Raw genomic sequence first — 27,639 nt, 5'->3', positions numbered from 1 at the left:
TGGAGAGGATATACAGATTATTTGCAGGTAGCCTCAGGATTGAACCCTGTTCACTGGTGCTGTAAAGCATTACGATAGCCGCTATTTAACGTGCCAACCACTGGAACTCACTGGAAGGATTAGTGAACCAATGGTGGTGCCCTCTCTCAGGTCAGCATTGCCACTGAGCACTGAGTTACACTTTGTTAGCTCTGTTGGGCTGCCACATTGATCATGTATCTGACATCAGAGCCTGGATCAGACACTGTATGCTGATCTCTATCGGGGAAGAGATTACCCAGTGGACAGAGGGAATGATTCAGGTTAGTGAATAAATGTTCCTTGAGAAGCAGCAACATCCCCATTACATCACAGTCCTTCACAGGTAAAGCCCTCCTCACGTTCACAAGGAGCACTGCCACAAAATAGCAGTTACATCAAGGTCTACCACATCCAGGCCATACTCTCTTCCCGATGCTGCCATCAGGCAGGTAGTACTGGAGCCTTAGATCCCACACAAGCTGGTTCAGGAACAGATTTTACTCTTCAACCATGAGACTCCTGAACCAGTGTGGATAACTTCACTCACCTTAACGCTGAACTGATTCCAGAGCATATGAACTCACTTTCAAGAAGACTTCAACTCATGTTCTCACTATAATTTACAGTATTTCCTCATTTATATTTTTCATTATTTGCACAGTTTGTTCTCTTGAGGATTCCTTGTTTGTCAGTCTCTGTTTGTGGGTAGTTTTTCATAGATTCCTTTGTATTTCTCTGTTTTACTGTGAATGCATGAAAGAAAATGTTATCACAAAGTAGTATATGGTGACATATATGTAATTTACTTTGAACACTCAATTTTAAACTCTTGGGATTCTGTGGCCAGTGGTCACTCAAGGTGGAGAAAGTTGAAAGCCCACCTTTCACAACGAGCCCCATCCTTGACCAAATTACCTCAGCCGGTTGAAAAGCCCCTTTACAGTACAAGCAATGCAGCTGTCTCTCTAGTCTGAAAATGTAGACAGAAAGTTTCTCCTAAGTCCAGTGACTGTAATGTGTCTGTCATGTTTGATGCAATCGACTCAGGTTTGTTCTTTGGTTGAGCATCCAGTATCTGGTCCACATGACGTCTTCATATCTCATCTCCAACATCCACTGTGTGAAGCAATGGTCCAGTTCTTGTAGCTACCCTACCATGTATCTACTTGTCTTCTCGGTAACCATGCCCTAGGACTTCCTGTCCTATCTCATAGCTTCTTGCTGATTCATCTGGTAACTGGTTGAACTGTTTAGTGGAAGATGTGCTAAATTGTCAGCATTGCTGTGTTGTTTGGTACCCTTGATCTCTGTGTCATAAGAGTGGGCTCCTAGTAACAGTGCCCAACGTTGTACCCAGGTAGGAATCATCACTGGAATTCTTTTCCTGTATTTTGAAAATGGACACAAGGTGCTGGTGATCTGCCACTAGCGTAATTTTTTGTCCATAGAGGTAGTGGTAGAACTTCTTTATTCCCCATACTAGACTAAGGGCCTCTCAGTTGATCTATGTGTAGTTGTGTTCTGTGCTCATCTGGATGTAAACACGATCGGACATTCAGATTCATCTTTCATAATGTGTGACAAAACGGCCCCCATGCCATAAGGGGACACAATGCACACTAGTCTGATGGACAGGGATGGGTCATAATGGGTAAGAAATTCAACTGATTTCATGAGTCTCTTTGTTTCCTTGAATGCTTTCATACCTTTCTGCCCATTCCCACTTTGCTCCTGTCTGTAACAGTGCGTTTAATGGATGCAGCACTGTAGCAATGTTTGGGAGAAATCGGAGGTAGTGGTCTGCAAGGCCCAAGTTCGAGCTGAGTAATGGCACATTTTCCTGTTTGGGTGCTTGTAGCACTGCTTCAATCTTTTCTTGTGACTTATGTAAGCCATGCTTGTCAGTGACATGTTCACAACATGAGGTTTCATTCTTCAAAAAAAAACTCACATTTCTCTCTCTGCGCGCAGGCCGTACTCACTCAGCCTGGAAAGCACTTTACCAAGGTTCTGTAGATGCTCTTCACCATTTTTGCCAATCTTGATGATGTCATTAAGGTAACATTGTGTTCCTGGGATACCTTGGAGCACTTGGCCCATTGCTCTTTGCCAAATTGCTGGAGCTGATGTGATGCCAAAGATGAGACGATTATACTGGAACAGTCCCTTGTGACTGTTGATTGTGAGGAAATTCCTGCTTGACTCCTCAATCTCCATTTGCAGATAGGCTTGTGACAAGTCAATCCTTGAAAACCTCTCCACGCCTGCAAAAGATGCAAAAATGTCTTCCATTCGTGGCAGGGGATACTGCACAGTATGCAGCCCTCGGCTGAACCTTACTTTGAAATCTGCACTTACGGGAACGGCTCTGGCCTTTCCCTTTCTTGATCTCTGGGACAATGGGTACAGCTCAATCAATCCATTCAGCCATGGAGAGAATTCCAGCTGCCTCCAAGCTCTGAAGTTCAGCATCCACTTTAGGGATGTATTGCGTAAGGCACTGGATGTGCTGTATGGGATCCTGGTGTTGCTGCTTCATCCAGTTCAGTTCTGGCCTTTATGCCTTTGAGTTTACCAAACCCCTTCTCAAACACCTTCTCATTAGCATTAATCAGTTGTGCCAGTCTCTGGTCAGTGCAACCATTTGGGCGCAGTTGCCTGTTGATGTCACGCAGAGAGTTTTGATTGAGTGCCAGTCTAGTTGGATTTTTCTCAACCATTCACATCTGAAAAGCATTGGCCCTCCACTTGTCAATACGTGAAGCTCTGATTGCTGTGTTTGGCCTTCATAAGTCATCCTCACTTTCAATTTGCCTTTGGGAGACACTTTTTGGCTTGTGTAGCTTTTGAACATCACTGAGGTCTTCTCTAATGGTATCTTAGAAAACAGTCTGTTGTAGTCAGCCTCTGGAATTTTAGACAAAGCCGGCCCTACATCCAGCTCCATTTTCAGTTTTACAGGAGACACATCTATTGTGATCCATATGATTTTGTGATCTGCTTCAGACAACGTTACCCTGGCCTGCTCTGTGTCTGAGGTCAGTGAATCAATGACTTGGATCAACAGTGATGGTGAAACTGTGGGTAAGAAAATATTCACAGAATGGAAGAATAAAGATGACTGTTCTCAGCTGATTATTCCAAAAGACAATGAAGTCTGAAGAAAATGGATGTGTGTTTTGTTCCATCAAAACAGACCCAAGGTTTTTATTCCATATCATCAGGTGAACAGTAAGTGACTTAGCTTCGAGTCTTTGAGATCTCTACAGAAAACGCTTGATATATTAATGATATTTCTTTTTATTATCTTGCAACATTACATGTCCTACTGCAATTAGAGATTTCTTTCAAATATTAGATATTTCTTTCATATCTCTGAGTCCATCTTATGCTTGTAAAGTTACCTCTATTGTAGGTAATCCAGGCCTCAGATGGAGGGTGGGGATCACTGTTGGTTGGTTGGCCACTGACCAAAAGCTATGATGGTACATAGAAAGCCGTCATGAATTTCTTCACCAGTGTCTGTTCTTGCTGAGAGGTGACTTCTGAGGTTTGACAAGTGGTCTGTGTTTTCGAATTGATTGGCTTTATTTATTTATTACATCCTTCACATACATGAGGAGTAAAAATTTTTATGTTACATCTCCGTCAAAATGTACAATGTGCAATCATAATAACTTAAATAATTTATAATGAATAGAACTGTCAATGTAACATAGAAATACACTCAAATCAGTGTGAGTTAATCAGTCTGATGGCCTGGTGGAAGAAGCTGTCCCAGAGCCTGTTGGTCCTGGTTTTTATGCTGTGGTGTTGTTTTCCGGATGGTAGCAGCTGGAATAGATTGTGGTTTGGTCCCCAATGATCCTACAGGCCCTTTTTACACACCTGTCTTTGTAAATGTCCTGAATCTTGGGAAGTTCACAACTACAGATGCACTGGGCTGTCTGCACCACTCTCTGCAGAATCCAGTAATTAGGGGAGGTACATGTAGAAAGTTCTTAGATTTGGAGGCCCATACCAAGCTTCCTCAACCGTCTGAAGTGAAAGAGGCACTGTTGTGCCTTTATCACCACACAGCTACTGTGTACCAACTATGTGAGGTCCTTATATGTGGATACCAAGGAATTTAAAACTGTTTACCCTCTCAATCCCAAATGCTTTGATTTCAATGGGGGTTAGCCCATCCCCAATCCTCCTTTAATCTACAACCAGCTCCTTTGTTTTTGCGACATTGAGGGAGAAGTTGTTTTCTTGACACCACTGTGTCAGAGAGATAACTTCTTCCCTATTTATTGTTTGAGATTAGCCCAATCAATATAGTGTTGTTGGCAAATTTAATTAGCAGATTAGAGCTGTGGAAAGCGACACAGTCATGGGTATACAGGGAGTGAAGGAGGGGACTTAGTACACAGCCCTGAGGGGCACTTGTATTGAGAGTCAGAGGGTTGGAGGTGAGGGGGCCCATTCTTACCACCTGCCGGCGATCTGACAGGAAGTCCAGGATCCAGCTGCACAAGGCAGGGTCAAGACCAAGGTCTCTGAGTTTCTTGTCGAGCCTGGATGGAACTATGGTGTTGAATGCTGAATTGTAGTCCAAGAACAGCATTCTCACGTAAGCATCCTTCTTCTCTAGATGTATAAAGACGGTATGTAGGGCAGTGACTATTGTGTCGTCTGTCGATCCGTGATGTCGGTAGGCGAATTGTAGGGGGCTCAGTTTGGGTGGAAGCAGGCTGCAGATGTAATCCTTGACTTGCTTCTCAAAGCATTTGCTTATTATTGACGTGAGTGCGACAGGACACCAGTTGTTCAGACATGTTACCTTGGACTTTTTTGGTACAGGGACAATGGTAGATAATTTGAAGCAGGAGGGCACTCTACTCTGGGAGAGGGAGAGACTACCTGACTAGCAATGTCACACCCCCACCTCCTTTGCCTCCCTCCCTTTCCTTTTTGAAACATCAAAAGCCTGGGACAGCTATTCCTGTCCCTGAGACATCCATGTCTCTGTAATGACCACAACATCATATTTCCATGTTTTGATCCACGCTCTAAGTTCATCTGCCTTGTTTATGATACTCCTTGCATTAAATTAGACATATCTCGAGCCGGCTGGTGGCGCAATGACATCAGCGCCGGACTCCGAAACGAAGGTTCCCAGGTTCAAATCCAGTTGGAACCGTTCCCAATTATGCTATCCATCCGGTGGCCCCGGTGTGTCTACCTGCTTGTAGCTCCTATCAGTCACCTCCTCACTTCCCCTAACAAGCTGAAGGTCATCGAGCTGCAGCTCTAGTTCCTTAACTCTATCTCTAAAGAGCTGTAGCTCGATGCACCTGGGGCAGATGTGGCCATCAGAGAGGCTGGAAGACTCCTGGATATCGCACAGCTGATATTCAGAGCAGACAACTGGCCTTGCAGTCATACCCACTATTCTTAAGTCAGAGGAAAAAAGAGAAATGAAAGTAACTTATTTCCTTAACTCGCCTAGGCCCGTCCTCACTGAAGCCCCAATGAGCCAAAGCCCTGCTCTCTGTTTCACGCTACTCTGTCGACTGTTCCTTCGACAACCACTCTGCTAGGCAGTGTCTCCCTTTTATCCCGGAACCTTTTCAGTGGCCTTGCATGTTGACGAGCTACAGCGCCTGCTCTCTTCTCCCAAATGAATCTCAAGCTGAAACTCCTCATATTTCAATCTTCTCAGCGGCCTTGCGCGATGACGAGCTACTGCGTCTGTGCTCTTCTCCCAAATGAATCTCCTGCTGAAAGTCCTTTCTTTTTAAATCTTCTTAGTGGCCTTGCATAATGACGAGGTTTTGCATCTCAGGATTTTGCTGGGGGTAAGGAAAAATGAGCAGAGGCCATACCCTCTCTCAGATCAGCATTCCCACTGAGCCCTGCGTTACACTTTGTAGGGCTGCCCACATTGATCACACATCTGACACCAGACCCTGGAACAGACTCTGTCTGCTGAGCTTTGTGAGGGGAAGGGGGTACCAAGTAGACAGGGAGATTGATTCAAGTCAGTGTTTAAATACTCCTTGAGAAGATTTAATATCCCGGTTGCATCACAGTCCATTACAAGCAAAGCCCTTTGCACCATTGAGCACATCTACAAGGAGCACTGTCACTAAAAAGCAGCAGCTATCATCAAGTATCCCACCGGACAGGCCATGGTCTCTTCTTCTTGCTGTTACCAGGCAGGAGGTCCAGGAGCCTTGGGTCCTACACCACCAGGTTCAGGGACAGTTATTACCCTACAACCATCAGTCTTCTGAAACAGCCTGAATATCTTCAATCACCCTAACACTGAAGTGATTCAACAGTCTGTGGACTGAATATCAAGGACTCTATAACTCATGTTGTCTGTATTATTTATTTATTTATTTATTTACTCACTTACTTACTTACTTACTTACAGGTTTTTTTTGTAGTTTTTCATTGATATAATTATATTTCTCTGTTCTACTGTGAACACCAGCAAGGCAATGAATCTCAGGGTGGTATGTGGTGATATACATACTTTGATAATAAATTTTCTTTGATCCTTGTACTTTGTACTCTCGGATTCTCTGGCCCATGGCTGCTCAAGGTGGAGAAAACTGAGAACCTCAGGTCCCTGTGCTGGCAGCAGACAGAAGCTCTGTGTAAGTAATGGAAGGAGTGGAACTCCTCAGAGACCACTCACTCAACACCGTGTCAGGTAGCTCGTAACATGTCTGCCGAAGAGTCTGTGGTTCCTACAGTGGCCTCCTCAGTCACGACAATTCCTGCAGTAGAATAAAGTCTATCTCTATTCCGTGGCATTGGTTAAAGGACATAACATCTCTGGATTTAAAATATCAGAGTCAGAAGCATGTTGTGTCAGACCCTGCTAATAAGTGTGATATATTTGTTTGCAAATTAGCTTTTACTTATTTCTACTGCACAGAATAGGTACGGCAATTAGTCCAATAACCGATCAATGGCCAATTGAAAAACTTGCGGGAATTGTTTTTAAACCTAATTTGAACAGCATTTTCCCTTTTCGATCCCTACAATATCAGGAGGACTGTGCAACTGGAAATGTGAATGATGGGTATTGATTTGAGTAGACTGTCCAGGGCAGTCACAATAGCTTCACTACTGGCCACTACAAATGGGAAAATGTGTGCCTTCACTGCGTCTGACCACACACCTTTGCTCCAGTAATACCAGCCGCCCATTCATACATCAGCTGTAAGGAATCCTCAAGCACCTGTGATCCACATCAGGATGATTGAAATTCAAATATAAAGGAAACATGTACCATTCTCTGCTTAAAACAATTGGCCAAAATGTAATTGGAGAGGTATATTGCTTTGGGAATGATTATAGATCATCAACTTATTAACTTCACTCCATGTGACGTCAGATCAGATTTTGATTAGAATGAGTTTTATTATCTCTGAATAACATGAAGTTTGTTGCTTTTTTGCAATACAGTGCAATATATAAAATAGTCTGTAAGTTACAATGAGGAATTCTATGAAATTAATAAGTAATGCAAAAAAAAGCAAAATAGTGAGTTGGTGTTCATGGGTTTATGGACTGTTCAGAAATCTGATGGCAGAGGGGAAGAAGCTGGTTCCAAAACATTGACTGTGTGTCTTCAGGCTCCTGAAGCTCCTCCGTGACATGAGTAATGAGAAGAGGGCACGTCCTGGATGGTGAGGTTCCTGAATAATGGATGCTATCTTCTTGAGGCATGACTTTTGAAGATGTACTCTGGTCGGGAGACGAATGCTCATGATGGAGCTGGCTAAGTCATCAACCCTCTGCAGTTTTAAGGATTCTGTGCATTGGTTCCCCTTACCAGATAATGATAAAACCAGTCAAAGTGCTCTCCATGGTACATTTTGTAGCAACTTTCTGGACCTTTGATGCCTGGGTTTGGGGTATCTTATCTCACCTGCAGAGAAATTTGCAGTGGTTTGGGGGGGTGGGGTAGTAATAGTTCCACTTGCTATGGCCCAAGTGGGTATCAACAACATTGGCAGAATGAGGAAAGAAGCTCTGTTGAGAGAATTTAAGCAAGTAGGGACTCAAATAAAAAGCAGAGCCAAAAAGGTGGTAATCTCTGGATTACTACCTGAACCACGTGCAAATTGGCACAGGGTTAAGAAGATTAGGGAGTTAAATATATGGCTCCCTTCTGACTCTTGTTTAAATGAATATGAGTTGGCAGATTGATGTTTTTCTTTTATGGAAGCTTGTATGGCGTCTAGCTCCGGGGTTGTGCTCCCAATGGTTTTTCTTTCTCAGTTTTTTTTTCTGTTAGTAGGGTTTTTTTTAGTTAGTAGGATTCTTTTTTCCTTCTTTCTTTTCTCCCCCTGAAAAAATAGTTCTAACATTTTATTTTTCTTCTTATTATTGATCTATTGTTTTGCTTTGTTAATCAGTTATTTGATAATTTAATTCCCATTGTACATATTGACATGTTGACTTGATTACTTTAATGTATTTTTTTCTTGATCTTCAATAATAATTAATAAAAAAAGATTTAAAAATGAAAATGAAATATATGGCTCAAGGATTGGTGTGGGAGAAGTGCATTTGAATTCATGGGAAACTGCCACCAGTATTGGGGAAGAAGGGAGCAGCTCCATTGGGACGGGCTCCACCTGAACCATGATGGAACCTGCATCCTGGCGAATCGCATACCTAGGGTTATAAATAGCAGCGGGGTGGGTTCAACAGATTGGAAAAGTATGGATAAAGTAGAAGAGAAAAGTCTACATAAAGATAAAGTAATTTAAAAAAAAGAGAAAAGTAAGGGTGCAGTGCAGAAAGTCAAGTGCCTAAGAGACAAAGATTACTAAATTTTCAAGGCTCAATGAATGTCAGGGCACTTTATCTGAATGCCTGTAGTATTCATAACAAGATCAGTAAACCTGTGGCACAAATCAGTGTCAAGCGGTGTGTTTACTGCCCATTACAGAAACATGGTTGCAGGGTGGAGAAGACTGGAAATCAAGTGTACAAGGATATCAGGTAATACTGAAGGAAAAGGAGGTGGGGTAGCACTTTTAGTTAAGGATGAAATCAGGGCGATAGTGAGAGATGTTTTAAGATCTTAGTAACAGAATGTTGAATCCATCTGGGTAGTGATTAGGAATAGGAAAGGGAAAAATCGAAAGGTTAACTTGCAGTTTGAGTCGGTGGTGAGGAAGGCAAATGCCACGTTAGCATTCATTTCTAGAGATCAAGAATAGAAGAGCAAGAGTGTGACGCTGAGGCTTTATAAGGCACTGGTGATGCCTCACCTTGAGTATTGGGAACAGTTTTGGGCCCTTCATCTTCGAAAAGATGTGCTGACGCTGGACAGGGTCCAAAGGAGGTTCACAAGGATGATTCCAGGAATGAAAGGGTTATCATACGAGGAAGGTTAGATGGGTCTTGGTCTGTACTCTCTGGAAATCAGAGGATGAGCAGGGATAGCATTGAAACCTTTCAAATGTTGAAAGGCCTAGACAGAGTAGATGTGGAAAGGATGTTTCCCATGATGGGAGAGTCTAGGACAAGAGGGCATAGCCTCAGGATAGAGAAGTGCCCTTTCAAAACAGAGACGCGGTGAAATCTGGGTGGTGAATTTATGGAATCTGTTGCCACATGCAGCTATGGAGGCCAGATCGTTGGGTGTATTTAAGGCAGATATTTATAGGTTCTTGATTGGATATGGCATCAAAGGTTACGGGGAGAAAGCCTGGAACTGGGATTGAGGAAGAGATTTTAAAAAAGGATCAAACATGGTGGAGCAGACTCGATGGGCCAGATGGTCTAATTCTGCTCATAAGCTTATGGTCTAAAATCACTGGTGGGAGTTGTCTATCAGCCACCAAATAATAACATTACAGTGGCACAGACATTAAACAGAAATATCTGAGGCGTGTAAGAGTGGGACAGCAGTTATCAAGGGGGACTTTTTATTTGCACATAGATTGAGTGAATCAAGTTGGTCAAAGCAATCTTGAGGAGGACTTCATCGAATTCATACGTGATAGCTTTCTTGAACAGCATATTACTGAACCTACAAAGGAACATGCTATCTTGGGTCTGGTCCTGTGCAATGGGACAGGTAAAGTTAGCAATCTTGTAGTTAGGGATCCTCTTGGTAAGAGTGATCACAGTATGATTGAGTTCCTCATACAATTGGAGGGTGCAATACTTTGATCTAAAACCATATATTATGATGAAACAAAGAAGACTACAATGCGATGAGGGAAGAATTGGATGGGGTAGACTGGGAATACAGGCTATATGGTGGGACAGTTGAGGAACAGTGGAAGACTTTCAAAGAGATTTTTCACAGTTCTAGTTAAAAGCAAGGACAGTAAGGATGGGGAGAGCCTGTCTTGGATAACTAAGGAAATAAAGGAAGGCAACAAAATAAAAGCTTGTGCGTACAAAGTTGCTAAGACTAGTAGGAAACTGGAAGATTGGGAAAACTTTTAAAAAGCACCAAAGGACCACTAAGTGAGCAATAAAGAAAGGGAAGATAGATTAGGAAAATAAATTAGCACAAAATATAAATCCAGAGAGAGAGAGAGTTTTTATACTTATATATAAATAGAAAAAGGTGGCCAAAATTGAATTTATTTCCCTTGGAGGACAAGAAGGGGGAATTGATATTGGGTAATGAGGAAGTAGCCAAGGCTTTGAATGACTATTTTGTGTTGGTTTTCGCGGTGGAGGACACAGATAACATGCCAAAGAGACATGATATGGATGTGATGCTAGGAGAGGACATTGATGTGTAGGAGAGAGACTGGTGTAGGGGGCAGGGCTTCAGATTCTTGGATAATTGGGATCTCTTCTGGACGAAATATGACCTGTTCAAAAAGGACAGGTTACACCTGAACCCGAAGGGGACCAATATCCAGGCGGGAAAGTTTAATAGATCTGTTAGGGTGGGTTTAAACTAATTTGGCAGGGGGATGGGAACCAGAATGATAGAGCGGAGGAAGGGGAAAACAGAAATAACTCTAAGATAGTGAGCAGTAAAGATGTCAGGAAAGACAGGCAGGTGATAGGGCAAATTTGTAGCCATTGGGATGAGTTGCAGTGCAATAAAGTTGCAGTGAAATCAAAGCAAAAGTATCAAATACTGGTCTTAAGGTGTTGTATTTAAATGCACGCAGCGTAAGGAATAAAATGGATGATCTTGTTGTACAGCTACAGATTGGCAGGTATGATATTGTGGACATCACTGAGACGTGGCTAAAGGATGCATGTCTCTGGGAGCTGAATGTCCAAGGATACACGGTGTATCGGAAGGATAGGAAGGTAGGCAGAGGGGGAGGCGTGACTTTATTGGTAAGAAGTGATATTAAATCATTAGAAAAAGGTGATATAGGATCGGAAGGTGCAGAAACTTTATGGGTAGAGCTAAGGAATAGCAGGGGTAAAAGGACCCTGATGGCAGTTATTTATAGGCCTCCAAACAGCTGTAGGGATGTGGACTACAAATTACAACTGGAAACAGAAAAGGCTTGTCAGAAGGGCAGTGTTATGATAATTGTGGGGGATTTTAACATGCAAGTAGATTGGGAAAATCAGGTCAGCACTGGATCTCAAGAGAGAGATTTGTAGAATGTCTGCAAGATGGCTTTTTAGAACAGCTTGTTGTTGAGCCCACTAGGGGATCGGCTATACTGGATTGGGTATTGTGTAATGAACCGGAGGTGATTGAGAGATTGAGGTGAAGGAACCCTTAGGAGGCAGTGATCATAACATGATTGAGTTCACTGTGAAATGAGAAAAAGAGAAGCCAAAATCTGATGTGTCAGTATTTCAGTGGAGTAAAGGAAATTACAGTGGCATGAGAGAGGAACTGGCCAAAGTTGACTGGAAAGGAACATTGGCGGGAAAGACAGCAGAGCAGCAGTGGCTGGAGTTTATGCGAGAAATGAGGAATGTGCAAGACAGGTATATTCCAAAAAAGAAGAAATTTTCGAGTGGAAAAAGGATGCAACCATGCAACAAGAGAAGTCAGAGCCAAAGTTAAAGCAAAGGAGAGGGCATACAAGGAAGCAAATATTAGTGGGAAGACAGAGGATTGGGAAGTTTTTAAAACCTTACAAAAGGAAACCAAGAAGGTCATTAAGAGAGAAAAGATTAACTATGAAAGAAAGCTAGCAAATAATATCAAAGAGGATACTAAAGCTTTTTCAAGTATATAAAGAGTAAAAGACAGGTGAGAGTAGATATAGGACTGATAGAAAATGACGCTGGAGAAATTGTAATGGGAGATAATGAGATGGTGGAGGAACTGAACGAGTATTTTGCATCAGTCTTCGCTGAGGAAGACATCAGCAGTATAGCGGACACTCAAGGGTGGCAGGGAAGAGAAGTATGCACAGTCACAATTACGACAGAGAAAGTACTCAGGAAGATGAATAGTCTAAAGGTAGATAAATCCCCTGGACCAGATGCAATGCACCCTCGTGTTCTGAAGGAAGTAGCTGTGGAGATTGCGGAGGCGTTAGCGATGATCTTTCAAAAGTCGATAGATTCTGGCATGGTTCTGGAGGACTGGAAGATTGCAAATGTCACTCCGCTATTAAGAAGGGGGCAAGGAAGCAAAAAGGAAATTATAGACCTGTCAGCTTGACATCGGTGGTTGGGAAGTTGTTGGAGTTGATTGTCAAGGATGAGGTTACAGAGTACCTGGAGGCATATGACAAGATAGGCAGAACTCAGCACGGATTCCTTAAATGAAAATCCTGCCTGACAAACCTATTACAATTTTTTGAGGAAATTACCAGTAGGCTAGACAAGGGCGATGTAGTGATGTTGTATATTTGGATTTTCAGAAGGCCTTTGACAAGGTGCCACACATGAGGCTACTTAACAAGATAAGAGCCCATGGAATTACGGGAAAGTTACATACGTGGATAGAGCGTCGGCTGATTGGCAGGAAACAGAGAGTGGGAATAACGGGATCCTATTCTGGTTGGCTGCCGGTTACCAGTGGTGTTCCACAGGAATCAGTGTTGGGGCCGCTTCTTTTTACATTGCACATCAATGATTTGGATTATGGAATAGATGGATTTGTGGCTAAGTTTGCTGACGATACGAAGATAGGTGGAGGGTCCGGTAGTACTGAGGAAATGGAGAGTCTGCAGAGAGACTTGGATAGATTGGAAGAATGGGCAGAGAAGTGACAAATGAAGTACAATGTTGGAAAGTGTATGGTTATGCACTTTGGCAGAAAAAATAAATGGGCAGACTATTATTTAAATGGGGAAAGAATTCAGAGTTCTGAGATGCAACGGGACTTGGGAGTCCTCGTACAGGATACCCTTAAATTTAACCTCCAGGCTGAGTCAGTAGTGAAGAAGGCGAATGCAATGTTGGCATTCATTTCTAGAGGAAGAGAGTATAGGAGCAGGGATGTGATGTTGAGGCTCTATAAGGGGCTGGTGAGACCTCACTTGGAGTACTGTGGGCAGTTTTGGTCTCCTTATTTAAGAAAGGATGTGCTGACATTGGAGAGGGTACAGAGAAGATTCACTAGAATGATTCCGGGAATGAGAGGATTAACATATGAGGAACGTTTATCTGCTCTTGGACTGTATTCCTTGGAGTTTAGAAGAATGAGGGGAGACCTCATAGAAACATTTCCAATGTTAAAAGGCATGGACAGAATGGATGTGGCAAAGTTGTTTCCCATGATGGGGGAGTCTAGTACGAGAGGGCATGACTTAAGGATTGAAGGGCGCCCATTCAGAACAGAAATGCGAAGACATTTTTTTAGTCAGAGGGTGGTGAATCTATGGAATTTGTTGCCACGGGCAGCAGTGGAGGCCAAGTCATTGGGTGTATTTAAGGCAGAGATTGATAGGTATCTGAGTAGCCAGGGCATCAAAGGTTATGGTGAGAAGGCAGGGGAGTGGGACTAAATAGGAGAATGGATCAGCTCATGATGAAATGGCAGAGCAGACTCGATGGGCCGAATGGCCTACTTCTGCTCCTTTGTCTTATGGTCTTAAGATGCAATAGCTATCACTGAAGAGGTAGTGCTGAGCAAACTTATAGACCTAAAGATATATAAGTCCCTGGTCCTGACTGAATGCATCCCAGAGGTTATAATTGAGACTTTGGTGATAATTTACCAAAATTCTCTGGACTCTGGCCAGGTCCCAGTGGATTGGAAGAAGGTGAATATCATGTCACTGTTGAAAAAAGGATGTAGGCAAAATTAACTATAGGCCAACTAGTTTAGCATCCGTAGTTGGGAAAATGCCTGAAGCTATCATTAAAGAAGAAATAGTGAGGCGCCTGGAAAGGACTGAATCCATCAGGTAGATGCAGCATGGATTCAGCAAAGGCAGGTCCGGTTTGACAAACTTACCAGAGTTTTTTGAGGATATAATAAGCACAGTGGATAGAGGGAAGCAGATGGACATTATTTACTTGAATTTCTAGGAGGTGTTTGATAAGGGGCCACATAAAAGACTTATCCATAAGATCAGGATGCATAAAGTTGGGGATGATGCATTAGCACGGATAGAGAATTGGTTAACCAATAGAAAGGAGAGAGGTGGGATACATGGGTGTTACTCTAGCTGGCAATCAGTGGTGAGTGGTATGCCACAGGGGTCAGTGCTGGGGCCTGCAACTGTTCACAATTAACATTAGCAATCTAAGAGGGGAGACCATGTGTAGAGTATCTACATTTGCTGATGACACTAAATTGAGTGGAATAGCAAATTGTGCAGAGGATACAGAGAGTCTGCAGAGAGATCTAGATAGGTTAAGTGAGTGGGCAAGGGTCTGGCAGATGGAGCACAATGTAGGTAAATGCGAGGTCATCCACTTTGGAAGGGAAAATGGAAGAGCAGATTATTAAGTGGTAAAGATTGCAGCTTGTTGCCGTGCAGAAGGACTTGGGAGTCTTCGTGCATGCATCACAGAAGGTTAATTTGCAGGTGCAGCAGGCTATCAAGAAAGGAAATGTGCCAGGATGTTGGCCTTCAATGCTAGAGGGACTGAATTTAAGAGCAGGGAGGTTGTGCTGTAACTTTACAGGGTACTTGTGAGACTGCATCTGGAGCACTGCGTGCAGTTCTGGTCTCCTTACTTGAGGAAGGATACACTGGCTTTGGAGGCGGTGCAGAGGAAGTTCACCAGATTGTTTCCAGGTATGAGGGGGATAGACTATGAGGAGAGGTTGAGTTGCCTGGGACTGTACTCACTGGAATTCAGAAGGATGAGAGAAGATCTTATGGAAACACATAAAATTATGAAAGGAGTAGATAAGATAGAGGCAGGAAAGTTGTGTCCACTGGTAGGTGAGAATAGAACTAGGGGACATCAAGTCAAGTCACTTTTTATTGTCATTTCTACCATAACTGCTGGTACAGTACACAGTAAAAATGAGACAGTGTTTTCCAGGACCATGGTGCTACATGAAACAATACAAAAACTACACTGAACTACGTAAGAAAAAAACATAAAGACTACACTAGACTACAGACCTATCCAGGACTGCATAAAGTGCACAAAACAGTGCAGGCAGTACAATAAATAATAATAATTAATAATAAATAATAAACAAGACAGTAGGCACAGTAGAGGGCAGTAGGTTGGTGTCAAGCCAGGCTCTGGGAATTGAGAAGTCTGATGGCTTGGGGGAAGAAACTGTTACATAGTCTGGTCATGAGAGCCCGAATGCTTCAGTGCCATTTTCTAGATGGCAGGAGGGAGAAGGGTTTATATGAGGGGTGTGTGGGGTCCTTCATGATGCTGTTTGCTTTACAGATGCAGTGTGTGGTGTAAATGTCTGTGATGGCGGGAAGAGATGATCTTCTCAGCTGACCTCACTATCTGCTGCAGGGTCTTGCGATCCGAGATGGTGCAATTTCTGAACCAGGCAGTGATGCAGCTGCTCAGGATGCTCTCAATACAACCTCTGTAGAATGTGGCGAGGATGGGGGTTGGGAGATGGACTTTTCTCAGCCTTCACAGAAAGTAGAGATACTGCTGGGCTTTCTTTGTTATGGAGCTGGTGTAGAGCCTCAACATAGCCTCAAGATTCGAGTGAATAAATTAAGGGCAGAGATGAGGAGGAACTACTTTTCCCAAAGAGTGGTGAATCTGTGGAATTCTCTGCCTAATGAAGCAGTTGAGACTAACTCAGTAAATATATTTATGACAAGGTTGGATAGATTTTTGCCCAGTAGGGGAATTAAGAGTTATAGGGAAAGGGCAGAGAGATGGAAATGAGTCCCATGGTCAGATCAGCCATGATCTTATCGAATGGTAGAGCAGGTTCAGCGGCTGGATGGCCTACTCCTGTTCCTATTTCTTATGTTCTTATGTTTCTATGTTATGACATACCAAATGGGGAATATGGCAGATGTAGCGTATTTGTAACATACTCCAGGCACATAGAACTCCCTGTGTAAGAAAACAACTTGCCTCATGAATTGTCTTTAAACAGTCATCCCAATTGCCCTCTGACCATGAATCTTAAAGCGATATTCTTGAGCTTTTAACACTTCCACTTTAGGAGAACGACTGTTGTTCTCTACTCCATCCATACCTTTTAAAATTTACTGTCACTGTACACCTTCCTATAGATGCTGGCTGGCCTGCTGTGTTCTACCAGCATTTTGTGTGTGTTGCTTGAATTTGCAGCATCTGCAGATCTTCTCGTGGTTGCCTCTATCCATGCCAGTAACTTCCCTGTAATGCCATGGGATTTTATCTTGTTAAGCAGCCTCATGTGTGGCACCTTATCAAATGCTTTCTGAAAATTCAAGAAATAAAATCCACTGCCTCTCCTTTATCCACCCTGCTTGCTACTTCCTCGAAGAACTCTAACAGGTTTGCCAGGCAAGATTTCCCTTGACAGAAACCATGCTGATTTTGACTTATTTTATCATTAGTGTCCAAGTACCTTGAAACCTCATCCTTAATAATAGATTCCAACAGTTTCCCAACCACTGAGGATAGGCTAACTGGCCTATAATTTCCTTTCTTTTGCCTTCCTCCTTTCTTGAAGAGTGGAGTGGCATTTGCTCCACTCTGCACACATTTCTGGCTAGAAGCAGTCATCTGACTGAAATCAGGAACTCTAACACTATGTGATTTGTTTCCTTTCTCTAACTGCTGGTATTAAGGAGTTTGAGTGATGTCAGTTAACTTGAACGAGTAATTAAATTCACAACCTTTGGTCTCTGTAGGTTCATTGTAAATTACGTCACAGTATTACAGTTGGGATATTGGAAAAGCATTAAAATGATAATTTATGAATTAATGTGACATCTGTGATTATTCTCTGACAGATGATTTTGCTTCAGAACACATCATTCTTGTTATTACCAGGAGTCTGGTACTTCTCATTTTCATGATTCTGACGGTGGTGTTCTGTCAACGAATGTATAAGATTTCAGGTAAGGTGCATGAAGAGGTTATTAATACAGACCATGATTCAGAGAACTACCAAAGACAATTTAGTCATGACAGAGGAACAGATCAGAACAAATGGAGTGTTGCCTTTTGGTAAGAGAGGAAATAACCACAGTGCTTAGAGAGGATATTCTGGTATATCATCCAATGAGTCTCTTTGAGTAGAATTTATAAATCAGAGGAGGATGGTCATCATTTTGCAGCAAGTTTACAGACACTTCCCATCCCAACCTCCAATCGTCCATGGGAACTTGAGGAGCCGATGTGTAAAGGAATTGCATGCAGTTGTGGCAATTGTGAGAACTAGTAGTTCTTGTGGGAGGTTTCAGTCCTCTCTGTAATGACTGGACCACCCACAGGGCAGATCGTCTGGATGGAGCCAAATTTGTGTGGTGTATCCAAGACAGTTTCCCCACTCAATCTATAAAAGAACACACTTGGGAAGGAAAACTACTGAACCTCCTTCTTTGAAACAAGCTAGGCCAGGTAACTGAAGTGGCTGTTGGGGAACACTTTGGGTCATGTGACCATAAATCTGTTATATTAAAATTGTTATGGGGAAAGGTAGAGCAGGTCAATCAGCTAAAGTCTTCAGCTGGGGTAAGGCCCACTTTGAGGGCATTAGGCTGGATCTAGCTGGAGTTGACTGACTGACTCTATTCAAAATCAAAGGAAAAATTGGTAAGTGGAGGGCTTTTATGCAGCCTCCATCAGTCAAGGTCGAGCACGGATGTTGCATCTCAGCTGTCGAGATATATAAGTCTGGACTGTAGAACATGGAGAACAAGCTGTTGCCAATTCGGGAAGCTCCCCCTCTTCATGCATCTGATGCAACCAAAGGAGCAGCAGAGGCTGATATAGTTTGTCACCAGCAGTGTTTGCAGGAGTTCCCAGTCAGCATTGAACGCAACAGCATTGGCAGGCAGGTTGGGAGATTTTTAACAACGTTGTATCAAGAGTCATATCTTCTGGCAGCATCTTCCTGTCAGGTTGAGGGGTAGATATATCAAGTTCAAAGAACCCTAGCTGAAAGAGATATTGGTTAGGAAAAAGAAATGAGGTGCACATTGAGATAAGACAGCTGGGTACAAATGAATCCCTTGACGGATAGAAAATGTTTAAGAGAAAGCTTAATTAGGAAAGCAGGGGGCCAAAAAGGGGATTTGAGTGGATTGGCAGGTAGTGTTAACAATAATCCCAGGAAATTCTTCAATTATATTAACAGTAAAATGGTGTCTACGGAGGGAAACGGTCCTCGTAAAGATCATCAGGGTTTCCTACATGTGGAGCTGGAGAAGATGGTCAACACTTTCATTTTCTATTTTCTCAGTGTTGATGTAGGAGAATGTCACGGATGCCAAAGAAATGAGGGTTTTAAGCAGTGAAATCTTGGATCTTATGCATGTTCCGAGGAGGGAAGTATTTGTAGCATTGCAGTGCATTATGGCGGCAAATCTCCAGGGCTTGAACAAGTGCAGCCCTGGTTTTTATGGGAGGCCAGGCAAGAAACTGTGGAGGCCCCTGTTAAGATATTTGCTTCGATGTAGCTGCTGGCAATGTTCCAGAAGACAAGAGGGTGGTTAATATTGTTCCATTGCTTAAAAAGGTTAACAAGTCAAGTCAAGGATCTACGGACACCTGAGCTGGACTGGATTTGTCAGATTATTTCTGGAAGGAATTCTGAGTGACAAGATCCAAAATCACTTGGATAGTCAATGCCCAGTCAGCATAATTTTGTGAATGGGAAGTCATGTCAGAGGAATCAAATGCAGTCTTCAAAGAGGTAACTAAGGGGATAGATGAAGGGAGGACAGTGGATGCTGTCTACCAGTGATACCTTTGACAAATTCATGCATGGCAGCCTGATCTAGAAGTTTAGATTATAGGCGATTCAGTGGAAGCTAGCGAGTTGGATTCCGAATTGGCTTGATGATAGGAAATAGAGGGTGATGACTGGTGGTTGATTTTTCCACTGGACACTTGTGTCTAGTGTGGCCCAGGTATCAGTGTTGGCACCTCTTCTGTTCATTAGTTATGTAATTGTTTTGGATGTGAATGTATAAGTAGCAAGTTTGTTGATGTTACTATATTAGGTGATATTACTAATAATGAAGCAGGTCACAAGTATTAGAAATAGAGTGTGATCAATTAAGAAGATGGGCTGAGGAATAGAAAATGGTCTTCAACTTGGATAAGTATGAGGAGTGGTGTTTTGGACATTCAAACCAGGGTAGGACCTATAACATGAATGACAGGACACTGAAGAATGTTGTGAAGAGACAGGGACCTTTGGTGCACAAATGCAAAATTCACCGTTAAATGTAGGAAGTTAAATGGAAAACTGACTGAGGTGCCCTCTCTCTGAACAGGTTTGAGAAAACCAAGACTGACACCTCCAAATTCAAATGGAAACAGAGAAAATGAATCTTACTGTCTGTCAAATCTTCAAGAAATCCAGCAGATGTAAGGTAACTCTGAGACAAAGGATATCAGAGAAATTTTTACAAAATTTGTATCCCAGTTGTTCGTGGTAATTTTGACTCTCTCATTCATAATTTAAAATTATCCTTCCAACACAAACAATTTGGAAAGGAAGAGACAGCAGATGATGGAACGAAGAGAAAAAAACAAACTTCTGGAGGAACTCAGAGTGTAGAATTGACTCTGAGTAAGAAATTGTTCGGAGAACTGTAGAAACCACAGGTATGAGTGTGACATAGGAATCCCAGAACACCCATCAACATTATGTCTTTGTTCAGATAAACATCCTACATCATCTAAACCTCCAAGATCTTTTTTTTATTTTAATGATCAAATTTCTTCACAGACATTAGATAGATAAATAGAGAGATACTTTATTGATCCCAAAGGAAATTGCAGTGTCACAGTAGCATTACAAGTATATAGATACACAACTATTAGAAGAGAAGTAAGAAGGATTAAAAAATAAGTTACCTCAAACAGTCTAACAGGAGGGGATTATCCTGTCCCCAGCTATAGGTTGACTTATTTTAGCGCCTAATGGCCAAGGGTAAGAATGACCTCATATAGCGCTCTTTGGAGCAGCTCAGTTGTCTTCATCTATTACTAAAAGTGCTCCTCTGTTCAGCCAAGGTGACATGCAGAGGGTGAGAAACATTGTCCAGAATTTCCAAGATTTTCTGTGGGTCCTGGGTTCCACCATAGCCTCCAGTGTGTCCAGTTTGACTCCTATAAGAGAGCCAGCCTTTCTGATCAGTTTATTGAGCCTGTTGACATCTCCTGTGCTGATGTCGTTGTCCCAGCACACTACCACAGAGAAGATTCTACTCAGTTAATCAGGAATATACCCAAGTTAATCTTACCTAGTAATCAAAAACATACCAAAGCTGATAGATAGGCATGATAATGTAGTTGTTGGCACAACACTTTACAGTACCAGTGACCCAGGTTCAATTACCACAGCTGCCCGTAAGGATTTTGTATGTTCCTCTAACCATGTGGGTTTCCTCCAGGTGCCCTGGTTTCCTCCCACAGTCCAAAGACAAACTAGTTGGTAGGTTAATTGGTCATTGTCAATTGTCCTGTGATTAGGCTGGGATTACATTAGCGGATGCTGGGTTGTGTGGCTTGAAGGTTTGGAAGAGCCTATTCCACACGGTATCTCAATAAATAAATAAACAATAGTGTGTGAAGGCTTGTGTACACACTAAACTCAAAGGTCAAAATTTCCAGTTGACACACTTCAGATCCATCGGCTTCTAGAAAAAGACAACAGATAGTAAATAACAAATGTCCCTTATGTTGTGATCAATCTCATATTTAATGAAATAATCAGTCACATATCAAAAATATCATTGTTAATATAACTAATGGCAATGAGACATCAGAGGGTCTGCACTGAGGCCTTGATACACAGCATGTGCAGCCCCTGTGGTCAATGGAAATTTCATGAGGAGTGTCCCTTCACAGTTCAAATCCTTTTTGTCCCAAACACAGGCTGTGATCTCTGTCCCCTGAGAAGCCCACATCTCACTGTGACAGGGGTCCACTCCCTGCACACCGTTGAATTGTGTTAGATCGTCACATGGGCTGCTCAGACACTCAGAAGATCACTTTGACCCTCCTCACCACCATTTTCCCTCACCCCCATGACAGCCTTTCATGCAGCTGTTCTGTGTGTGCCAGAGAGAGATTTTGAAGGTTTGGTGCCCTTCCTGGTGATCACTGTGGCAATGACATAACACTTGCAAATTCCTGGTGCAGACCCTGACAGGAACTACACAGATTCCTCTTTACTGTGTGACTTTGTGTCCAAAATCTCAGAATGCTGCTTTTCAGGTAATTTCACTCAATTTCACAATTTAATAGAAAATTTTGGCATCAGTCACAATGCAGCACACGTTCAGTGAATAAAAATTGGGTGAAATCTGGTATCCAGGAAAAGAGATTTAAATGGAATGCTGCTCTACACAATATGGTTATGTCTGACTGCTCTCTGAAAGTGTTGTTACCTCAAGGACACCATTCACTGCCTTTTTTGGGCAAACAGTGACTTCAAATAAATGTGACTCTGACCAGTTTGGGTATGACCTGAAAGGTAATAATGACAACACTGGGTATGTTACTGACAAAATTGATTCAATGGAAGTCCAGAAGTGGAGTTCACAGCTTTGGAAAAGGAAGGCATGGGGTCAAAATAAAAAAAAGTCTGTTGGAAGTGAGGAGCTGAGGACGGCAACCAGGCTCTTCATGTCCTGTGATATGGAAGACATCTGGAAAGTCAGCTTTGGAACAGGCAGGAAAGAACTTTCACAAAAGTGTAACACTGTATAAATGCAGTGGTCTGTGTGCATCTCAGTCACACAGATTACAATTGAGTTTTCCGGAAATCATTGCCAAGCTGATCATTTATCAGGAAATGTGAAATGCAGTAAGTTTCTGATGTTTCTATTTCATTTAACTCGTCCTTTGTCAGTGTGATCCACCAGATCATCCTTTAATTGTGATGTTTGCAATTATCACAGGGCAAGGTCACAGTTCACTGTTGACCAATCGAGTGTCAGATATAATAAGTACATGTGGGGAGGCCCCAGGTCTTAAAATATAAATTTCTGGAAATTTCCACTAACTTTAAACTCTTTTTTGATGTAAGCAAATAATATTAGAAATTGTTTAAAAATAAGTTATTTTTTCTTCTTTCAGACCCCGGCTCTTTCATAGGAAAATAATTTATTTGTCATCTATGCACAAACTCTACAAACAAAATTATGAAAGATCCACAGAGAATGGCAAGGAAGAGGTGACATTCCAGAAGTGAACATTTTTGTGAATTGTATTTTTAACATGAGAACCACTGTGGAGTTTTCGTCTGTTGTCCATACTCGGCTATAACATAATCATTGCACCAAGTTTATAAAGCAGGGTGATCGCAGTTCCTGTTTCAGCATCTTTACTTATCTTCTGCTGACACTCTGTGACAGGAAAATGGAGACATTTTGCAAAAGGAATTGAACATTGTAGGTAATGTTGCTGCTTTTTCAGCTGGTATCTGATATTTATAACAATGAACAATAGATTTCATTCAGAAATGGAAACTCCAGTCCAGGTCACTTGTGATATCAAGGTGATTTTTGGGACTGACTGTTTATTGCCGGTAGCTTTCACACCTGCAGTCTGGAACCTTTGTTGAGATTGCTTAAGCGGAATTTAGGATAGGATTGGGTTGAGCTGCAAGGAGGCTGATAGGGAAATAATCATGACCAATGGGCCAAAATTAGAAACTAGACTGACAAGAATCTGGCAAGTGTGGATGAGTAGAGGCTGTTTACTGGCAAAGGTGTGCTTGGAAAGTAGGAAGCCTTCAAACATTTAATTTTGTGAGTACTTAGCTTGTATGTGCCTGTCAGAGCAAAAGGTAAAGGTAACCTTGGAGGGAACCTTGGTTTTTCAAGTGATATTGAGGCCTTTGTTAAGAGAAAAAAGGGAGTGCATTACAGGAGTATGCAATTCAGACAAATGAGGTGCTTTTGGAGGATAAGCAATGCAAGAGAAATAAAGGAAGGCATGGAGTTGCTCTTGCAGACAAGGTGAAGGAGAATCCTAAGGGATTCTACAGATATGCTGAGAGCAAAAGGATTACAAGGGACAAAATTGGTCCTCTTGAAGACCAGAATGGTAATCCATGTGTGGAGCCAAAACAGATGGGGGAGATTTTAAGACCATAAGATAGAGGAGCAGAAGTGTGCCATTCGGCCCATCGAGTCTGCTCCGCCATTTAATCATGGTCTGATCCAATTCTTCCAATCATCCCCACTCCCCTGTCTTCTCCTCATATATGTTTCTGAAAAAAAAGCAGAGGAAGATGTAGGTAAGGTAATACAGAGTTTTGGGTACAACAAGGGGTTCTGAGGCCTGTAGCCTCCACTAATAAATCACCCTTATAGCTAGTGAGGAAACCAGTTGGAGTAGCAGCAGATCCATCGACGACGATGGACGAACACAAAAAAAAAAAAAATAAGTTCTTGATTATCCAGGTCATGAAAGGGTATGGGGAGAAGGCAGGGGAGTGGGGATGACTGGAAGAATTGGATCGGCCATGACTGAATGGTGGAGCAGAATCGATGAGCCAAATTGCCAACTTCTGCACCTATATCTTATGGACTTGGGAGTCCTTGGGCAGAACACCCCAAAGGTTAACTTACAGGTGGAGTCAGTGGTGAAGGAAAATGCAACGTTAGCATTCATATCGAGAATTCCAGAGCAGGGATGTGACACTGAGGCTTTATAATGCACTGGTGAGGTCTCACCTTGAGTATTGTGAACAGTCTGAACTCCTCATTTAAGAAAAGATGTGTTGGCATTGGAGAGGGTTCAGAGGAGGTTCACAAGGATGATTCCAAGAACCAAAGGGTTACCATACAAGGAACATTTGATAGCTCTGGGACTGTATTGGGAAAGGATGCTTCCATGATGGGAGAGCGTAGGACAAGATGGCACAGCCTTAGGATAGAGGGGCTTTCATTTAAAACAGAGATACAGAGAAATTTCTTTTGCCAGAGGGTGGTGAACTTGTGGAATTTATTACCAGAGGCAGCTGTGGAGGCCAGATCATTGGGCATATTTAAGGCAGACCTGATAGGTTCTTGATTGGATGTGGCATCAAAGTTTATGGGGAGAAGACCGGGGAATGGGACTGAGAAGGGGAAAAATGGATCATCCATGATTGAATGGCAGAACAGACATGAAGTGCCGAATGGCCTAATTCTACTCCTTTGTCTTGTGGTCTAATGGTGTTGTGGTATCCAACAGCCTCAGAAAGAACTGCAACCCCTTCAGGTCTCGGGAATAGGCAATTTCATAAACAATTCTACTCCTCGCTTATCAATTTCTCTTTTTCTAGGTTTCAAGGTCATTCCCAAATAACTAACTTCTTGTTTCAAGAGAATTAAATAGAGTGTTAAATAGAATTAAATTACATATGTTATTCTGTATTGCTTCTTCTTGGACTTACTCTTAATTATTGCTTTTCAAATAATGGGAAATTATCCCCTTTTACAAGGTACAGTCCGTAAATTGCCATGAGAGAGAACCATGCATTATTGTTGAGGCCATCATCATTGTGGGGAGTTGCCAAGTTGAATGTCAAATGCCCCTTTTTCCTGGGGCAATCCTTTATCACATGGTGGGGGAGTTTTAGAGCAACATGCCAGTCCTTTCATAGAGTTTATGATCTGTAACTATGGAAGTATCTCAGGGTAGATAGCATTACATATCCCCTGATACATTGAAAGCAATGGATCATGTCTAATTTGCTCTATTCACTGTGTTCATTTTTAATAATGATGAAGAAACAAATGTTGTGTCTCCTTTCATAAGAGGAGTTGTTTTGGGTCCGGGATATAATGCAAAACTTACATCCTTCATGTTTCCATCAAGGCAGAGGCTATCTGTAAAATCTTTAAAATATCAAACGTCTGACAAGAAGTTTGCTTTAAATTTAGTGTTTTTTTAAGAAGTCAGCTTTTCACAGTTAGCTTCAGCAGTTTTATATTGACACGTGTTTTCTTCTACCTAATTCCACTGAGTTTTAAAAACTTTCTAATGAACTAGCTTTATCTTATTGTGCAGAAAACTAAATGTTCAAACCACAGTATTGGTCAGAATTCTTACAGATCCAATATATGCAGCATCTGGCCAAAGAGCATAATTTTTCACTGAACCCTGCTCATTGAAAAGTTCAGAATACACTGTTGTCTCTGTGAATAGATCCTTGAATGAAGTATTTTTCCAAGTCAAAGCTATGAGAGAATGTCAACTGCAAAACTTTTTCCAATGATTATAACATAAGAGAGATCAATGGAGTTGTCACATCACCATTGAGCACATTCACAAGGATTGTCGTCACAGGGAAGCAGCAAACTTAATTAACAACCCCCAACATCTACACTTCTCTTCTTGCTGCTGCCATCAGAAAGGAGTGTCAGGACACACACCACCAGGGTCAGGAACAGTTATTATCACTCAACCATCAGGCTCTAGAACCAGAGAGGATAACCTGACTCACCCCAAAACTGAACTGCCTCCACAACCTATGGACTCAGCATAGAGTAATTTACAACTCATGATCTCAATATTATTTGTTACTTTGAACTGTTGAACTTTGACATTCTGCCATGGGAGATTTCTGTGATCATTTTGGCAGCAGTGAGATCCCTGCTGCACTCAGTGACCCTGTGAACTTTCTCCCGGAAGCCAATAAGAAAGGTAAATGCTCGCAAGGTGGCAGGACCCAATGGAATACCTGGCAAAGCTCCAAAACTTGTGCCAACCAACTGGTGGCAGTATTCAAGGACATTTTTAACTTCTCACTGCTATGGCTGTAAGTTCCAATCTGCTTCAAAAAGGTAACAGTTACACCCGTGCCTAGGAAGAGTAGTATGAGCTGCCCTAATGACTATTACCCAGTAACACTCACATCTATGGTAATGAAATGCTTTGAGAGTTTGATCATGGCTAGAATTAACTCCTGCCTCAGCAAGGACCTGGACCCACTGCAACTTGCCTACTGCTGTAATAGATCAACGGCAGACTCATTCTCAATGGCTCTTCATATGGCCTTAGATCACCTGGACAATGCAAACACCTATGTCAGGATGCAGTTCATTAACTATAACTTAGTGTTTAACACCATCATTCCCACAATCATGATTGATAAGTTACAGAATCCGGGCCTCTGTACCTCCATCTACAATTGGATCCTCAATTTCCTAATCAGAAGACCATAATCTGTGCGGATTAGTTATAATATCTCCTCCCCGCTGACAATCAACACTGGTGCACCTCAGGGATGTGTGCTTAGCCCACTGCTCTACTCTTTCTATACCCATGACTGTGTGACTAGGTATAGCTCAAATATCATCTATAAATTTGCTGATGATAAAACCATTGTTGTAATTTACTCTTCCACTTTTTCCCCCCAGTCCTGCCAAAGGGTTTCAGCCCAAAATGTCGACTGTACATTTTTTTATAGATGCTGCTTGGCCTGCTGAGTTTCTCCGGCATTTTGTGTGTGTTGCATTGTCGGTAGAATCTCAGATGGAAATGATAGACCCTACAGAAGTGAGATATATCATCTAACTGATGGTGTCGCAGCAATGGCCTTGCACTGAATGTGCAGAAATGGAGCCTACACCTCTCTTCCATGTAATTGGTTAGGAGCTTGTTATTTCGGGTATGTTTTTCCTGCCCTGAGTCTAGAAGTAAATGACACATTCCAGAAGGCGATCATTTGCTTCAATTTTATTCTTATTTTATGGTGTTGGAAGGAGTGTAATAGAGGATTCTGAGCTGCATACTGATTACATACTTTGATAATAAATATACTTTGAATATTGAGATTTACAGTTTTGCTGCAGACTTACAAAGGGTAAGCAACTACACTGTTGAAGCCATATGAAAAGCAACAACAGAATTTGTCACCATGCATAAGATGGTTCTTTAAAATTGTATGGCTTTAGATTTTTTCTGAGCAGTTAAGGGGTCCACAGAAGAGATCCCAATGATTCAAGAAACTGAAGCCCTGTCCCCTGCACACCTTCTCAGCCATGCATTTATCTGCCAGTTCAACCTATTTCTCCCCTCACTGGCACATAACGCAGGCAGTAATCCAGAAATTGCTACACCAGAAGTCCTGCTTCT

General features: G+C 42.2%; 1 protein-coding gene across 1 annotated transcript in view; it reads left to right on the top strand.

Moving 5' to 3' along the window:
- Window positions 1-25,359, top strand: part of LOC134348851 (uncharacterized) — a 75,258-nt gene extending 49,899 nt beyond the window's left edge. The window contains exons 12-14 of the mRNA XM_063052634.1: window positions 17,337-17,444; window positions 19,830-19,928; window positions 22,645-25,359. Coding sequence (XP_062908704.1) covers window positions 17,337-17,444; window positions 19,830-19,927 — 206 coding nt within the window. The 3' untranslated portion in view covers window position 19,928; window positions 22,645-25,359. The remainder of the gene's footprint in view (window positions 1-17,336; window positions 17,445-19,829; window positions 19,929-22,644) is intronic.
- The last annotated feature ends 2,280 nt before the right edge of the window (window positions 25,360-27,639 follow it).

This window comes from Mobula hypostoma, chromosome 7, assembly GCF_963921235.1.
Source record: "Mobula hypostoma chromosome 7, sMobHyp1.1, whole genome shotgun sequence".
NCBI lineage: Eukaryota > Metazoa > Chordata > Chondrichthyes > Myliobatiformes > Myliobatidae > Mobula > Mobula hypostoma.
This window is presented reverse-complemented; position numbering and strand designations above follow the sequence as displayed.